Here is a 6,000-nt window from a genome sequence, read left to right as displayed (position 1 = left end):
ATTTGCCTGTGGACTGTGAGGTAAGAGTCCACAAATCCCATATACTGTATGTATGACATAAGGATTTGCCAGCAGATCACTGTCACTGTTGAGGGTTTTACATGTTTTCATTGAAGCTTCAACCACAGAAAATCCACTGAATGTTCAAAGTTCAGGTTTTGGGTGGGTGTAATTGTGGTCATACATTTTAAATAAATTAAAATGAAATGTCATGAAACCTTTAAAGTACCTCTTTAGTCAAAACACTGCTCATACACACCTACACACAAAGCTGTGCATGTCATGGTTTCGACCTCTCCTTAGTCAGACCATTGCTAACACTATCCCAAACCCTGACCCTAACCTCACAGGAAGCCACCCATGTTTCTATGTGAGTCGCTCAAACATTTTCATGTCAACTAAAGCAGGCCTCTCTCCTTTCCGTTGCAGATGCAGGAGGACATCGTCTGTCCCCAGCGAGGGTCCCAGAGGGTCTTCAGCATCTTGGACCGTCTGCTCGTCACACACCCCGTCTGGCTGCAGCTGTCACTCAGCCACGACTCCGCCCTCTACATCTTGCTCAGAGAGCCCGTTGGGGTGAGGACAAATCGTATTTCCCCGTCAATTAGCCAATCTATCAGTCCATCACATGGGAAGAACGTGTGTCGAAACGTTCACTTCAACTGTCAAGTTATTTGGGACTTTTCTGAAACCTTTTGCCCAAAAAACGGCTTAGCCGACGAAGGGAACTGAGGTCAAGTAAATAAGACAATAATTCTTTCCTCTGATGTATATGGAACTACAATTCACATTAAATATAGCTTAAATAAGTATAGTATATTGTCTCTCAATTGAGCAAACATGTCAGGACATAGAGGCGTTTATAGCATAGGAATCTCAGAATAGCCAGTGGCCACTAGTAGTGACCACAAACAAATGGTTGGGGGTTGTTTGTTTGCTATGTTGGGACATGCACCTACTGTGTTCCTAGTTATAAAAATATACATCACCTCTTTTGTTGTTTTTACTTTGAAATTAGTTGGCAGGTAGTACAGTAGACTACACTACACTACACTAGGTTGAAAATCAGTGGCATTCCCCTGGATGGCTTGACAGGTTTCAGTCTTCTTGTTGTTCTTGTTCTTTCCTCTCCAGTGTTCACTGCCCTTCATACTGAACAAACACTTCCTGCTTTCTGTGCCTCTCCTCCCAATCACTGATTGCCACCAGCTTCTGGCTTCTGATCAGTGATTGACACCAATCGGGGCAATTAGGGGTTTTGACAGCACATCAACTAAAGTTGTAATTTTAACAAGGACACTTTCATATTAGTTTAATAACGATGAGATGTTAAGTTTCAAAGAGAGCACAAGAGTTATGATCAAAAGATAAAAAATCTATGTCATGATAGGAAACAGATATCACCACAGCAGGTGTTTGTTAGACTATAATTACTGTTTCTTTCTTCACGTAAAGCGCAAGCTGACCCGCGTAGGTGTGATTTCTAACAGCCAGGAGGTAGTCGAGTTAAAATAGCATTTTATTCATCATTATCGTGCCCAATGCAAAGCAGCGTAAAGTAAAGAAAAGCGCAAGAGTAGTCTAGTGAACCCCCCAGTTATCCATTACATTATTTTATTAATCTAGCACCTACCCGAGATGTCACTCACCCTTCTTCTCTTGAGGAACTAGGGAAAACAATGCATGTGCTGGTTGACTACTCCTGTCCTGATATGTTTGTTCTTATATAAGATTGTTAATGTAACAAAACAAAAAACTAATAAGACCACCAAACAAAAATATGAAATTCCATATACCCACTGACCAGCATGGCTCATTCATTGTTCAACTCATTACAGTTATAGTCCAAAATCCAAATGCTTAATTCTGCATGCAATTCTTGCATTAAGGCAGAATTAATGATGGAGTTCCATGATTTTTTCCCACCCTAAAACATGATCATCAGGTCTTATTGTAATATAAGGAGGAAGAAGTTTTTCAAAAAAGTGTACAGTATTAAAATGTTGTTTTTATGTGTGCACCCCCACCAGTTCATTATGTATGCATGGTTTGCCTGGTGGGTGGTGATCCACCTGAACTGAAGCCGCACCCACCCAGCTGTAGTTGTATGATAAAGTGGGAGGGGTTAGGGGAGGGGCTGATAATGTGATGTCACTATATTACAGTATTTTTTTCATTGGCACATTTGACTGTCAAGGGTTCAGCCTCCAGGAAGAAACCCTAAATACAAAGGGAATACATTCATTGCACATAGCAACGACTCCAGGGTCTAGTGAAGTACTGTCACGGTCATGGAGCAGGGCTACTCTACGGTCTACATGGCTCTCTGTCTGGCCAATGTGTTTTGCAGACGTTCCTGGTCCGTAAATGCAGCTCCAACCACAGGAAGGTTCTGTGTCTCAGAGTGACTGGGGAACGAGCGGCCTCCTCTGTGAAGGAGTGCGTCATCTGTGAGGAGGACTCCAGTGAGTATCAATTCATCCATACATGAGGCAACTGGCAGCCCCCCGGGGGCCACATGACATGCAGCCCTCACCTTCACTTAATAGAGTTCTTGCCAGCCCATAAAGCCTCGTTGTGAACCCGGGCCATGTGTTGAGTACACCAAGGTTTTATGTTAGAAATGTTGAGTATGGGTCCCCAGCATGTAGAAACTGCCGGATGCTAACTTGCATTATGTTGAGCAATTTTCATAATTGGCATAATATGTGAGCTTAGCATTGACAACCTATAAAAGGCAAAATATTCTAAATGTCATCATGCTTTAAGTAGCATACAGTATGTGGCATTTCAAACTAGGGGGTTTTCAGGATGCTGAATCCATTCCAAGTATTAGTTTTGCAAAAAAACACTCATTGGGCTAAAAACGGCCTCTGCCGTCATCACAAATGTGATGATGTCAGCCCATTAGGGCATGTCCTTTTTAATACCTTTTAATACCACTATAATGTGGCCTGCAGGTTAATATCAGAATACTGATATAGTATTGTTTTCTGCTGTTTCAATTCCAAACATGCAAACATGACCTGCTTTGATTACTTCAGTCTGTAGCTTAAGGGAGTATTTTTTTTATGTCCAATGTATTTGTATTTAGTTCATTGAAATTAAATAAAAAGTCTTATATAGAAAAAGGACTATACTATACAGAGACATTGGAGATGTTGCCACATGGAGGGGGGATGAGGGAGGGAAGAGGGGCGGGAAAAAAAGAAAAGAAGAAAATCTTGGGAACTGCTCTTGTATCGTTTGTAGAAATGCTATATGTACTATTATACTGCACTTTCCAAATAAAACAAATATTATAAAAAAAAATAAAAAAAAATAAAAAGGTTACATTCATTGACAATTGTGTAGGGTGAAAATCTACACTAATAGCTGAATATAGGAGGGGCTAGCTAGCGCCCCTCAATAGTTTGAACCAACGGCTTACACTTGAGCTGTCACTCAAACTCTGCCTGTTCTGTCGCCAGCCTTCGCCTTGGAAGCGTCTGCCCTGAGCTTCCCTGATCTGTGTCGACTGGTGGCCTTCTACTGCGTCAGCAGGTAACACAACAAAGATAATATGTCGACTGGTAGCCTTCTACTGCATCAGCAGGTAACACAACAAAGATAATATGTCTACTGGTGGCCTTCTACTGCGTCAGCAGGTAACACAACAAAGATAATATGTCGACTGGTAGCCTTCTACTGCATCAGCAGGTAACACAACAAAGATAATATGTCGACTGGTGGCCTTCTACTGCGTCAGCAGGTAACACAACACAGATAATATGTCGACTGGTGGCCTTCTACTGCATCAGCAGGTAACACAACACAGATAATATGTCGACTGGTAGCCTTCTACTGCATCAGCAGGTAACACAACAAAGATAATATGTCAACTGGTGGCCTTCTACTGCATCAGCAGGTAACACAACAAAGATATTATGTCGACTGGTAGCCTTCTACTGCGTCAGCAGGTAACACAACAAAGATAATATGTCGACTGGTAGCCTTCTACTGCATCAGCAGGTAACACAACACAGATAATATGTCGACTGGTGGCCTTCTACTGCATCAGCAGGTAACACAACACAGATAATATGTCGACTGGTGGCCTTCTACTGCATCAGCAGGTAACACAACACAGATAATATATTTATATCATCATGAGGCATTATAATCGTCACTGTATATTGTGTCACAGTATATAATAGTGGTTCTCAAACTTTTCGAAATAATCATAATTGATCTGTGTGGTTATAGGGCTTAAAAACGTCCTTAAATTGTCTCTTTTAGAAATGTGCAGCCCGTATATATTTCTCAAAGTTTCCATACATTATCCATGTAAAATACACCCCCTCCACATGTGTTACGCCCCCCTAGTGAGACCCTTCACTGTCAGGTGAAAAGAAGATGGTGGCTTGACGGCCCGGGTATCAGAGGAGACAAGAGGCTATCTTCACCCTCCCAATGACTGGCTTATTTATCAAATTGGGACATGATGGGGAGAAAATGTTTTTTTTTCCTTTTGTCTGGGAGGGGCATGTGTTGCTCAACAACATACCAGTAGTCTTTTCATTATTTGCCTGCCCCTGAGATCTCTGAGATTTCTGTTATTGGAAAAAGAAAACACTTTGACAACCACTGCGATAAATAAAGTCGTTAAGGCTGAATTGTGCATTTCTTTATTCCTCCTGCTAATGCGTTTTGACAATCAGCCTCGCTCCAGAGCAAGTTGAAAGAGTCCTCTTAAAACTCTTTCAACTTGCTCCGACTCTGAGGAAGGCTGATTGCCAAAATGCGTTTAGCCGCAAGAATAAAAAAAATTGCACTTGAGCCTTGATTGCTATGTTATTATGCCATAGAAACATCAACCTCTTGACCTTGTTCAAGCCAAACCTTGTTCTTAAATGTGTCTGTCTATATACCACCGAGGTACACCTACTGTACCAGATGTTGGGAACCTCTGATCTACAGTATATGTCATATATTTCTCTCTCTAGGGATGTGCTGCCGTTCCCACTGCAGCTTCCAGAGGCCATCGCTAAGGCCACCACGCACAGGCAGCTGGAAGCCATCTCACACATGGGACAAGGTACTGAACTGTGTGGTGGCAGTCATGGGTCCAAACACTAACGGCGTGCTCACTCCTCATGCATTGGTTGGAAGCATGAGTTCAGTTCGGCTCTCTCCCCAGGTTGCCAGAGGGAGAGTATAGCGCCCAAGATTACATCTTAGGCAATTGGCACCGGGTTACAAAATTGTGGGATAAAAAAATAAAATAAATCACACACAAAGTGCTCTAAACAAACATTAGAAAGTCCATAGACATGACATCACCGTGGCCTAAATTTGGCCATATCTACTGGCCAAATTCCACCCAAATGTGCTGACCTCATCACATTTGTGAAGACGGCTATAGCCGTTTTTAGGCCAAGGGGTGTTTTTCGTGCAAAACTAATGCTTGGAATGGATTCAGAATCATGAAAACCCTATACATAACTTTCCGGCAGAGCAGACCTCTCATTAAAGTCAAGTGGACCTTAATGACCAAGTGAATAGAAAAAACACACAGGTCATGACATCACAGGTCCTTTGAGTGCTAGTCCACCCAGAAATGTGATAAGAACCACTATCCTTCCATATTACATCTCCTCCCCTCAGAGTTCTGGAGCTCACCGAGTCCCTCAGAGGTCCAGAACGGACCGGTGCAGGACCAGGTGGGGTCGGCCAGGTCCAGCCGTGTCCAGGACCCGTGTGCACTGCTGGCCCGGGGCAAGCAGGTCAAAGCCTGCTTCATCAACCCACTCTTCCTGCAGCTGGAGGTCAGTGTTGGGAGGGAGTGGTGCAGGGAACATTGTTGATTTTGAGCTGATTCACAGCACATTCTGATTTTAGTTTTAGTCACATTTTAGTCACCTGGAATGTGACTAGTGTTTAGTGTCTCTTGTCCACTAGTCCTTTCCTAACATTTTACTCTAGTTTGTATTTGTTAGTAGGTTACTAGGATATACTGGA

The 6,000-nt window shown here is 42.6% G+C and overlaps 1 protein-coding gene across 1 annotated transcript in view; it reads left to right on the top strand.

Annotated features, from left to right (window-relative positions):
- Positions 1-429: 429 nt before the first annotated feature.
- The window catches only part of rin1b (Ras and Rab interactor 1b), a gene marked incomplete at both ends in the record, with an annotated part of 48,755 nt that continues 43,184 nt past the window's right edge, over positions 430-6,000 (top strand). Inside the window, 5 exons of the mRNA XM_080792214.1 lie at positions 430-576; positions 2,351-2,465; positions 3,471-3,543; positions 4,986-5,077; positions 5,647-5,813. Of these exons, the coding sequence (XP_080648340.1) occupies positions 430-576; positions 2,351-2,465; positions 3,471-3,543; positions 4,986-5,077; positions 5,647-5,813 (594 nt within the window). The remainder of the gene's footprint in view (positions 577-2,350; positions 2,466-3,470; positions 3,544-4,985; positions 5,078-5,646; positions 5,814-6,000) is intronic.

This window comes from Protomyctophum bolini (genome assembly GCF_963924005.1).
Source record: "Protomyctophum bolini genome assembly, chromosome: 20".
Taxonomy (NCBI): Eukaryota; Metazoa; Chordata; class Actinopteri; order Myctophiformes; family Myctophidae; genus Protomyctophum; species Protomyctophum bolini.
The sequence above is the reverse complement of the archived record's forward strand: the minus strand, read 5'-3'. Positions and strand labels throughout refer to the sequence as shown.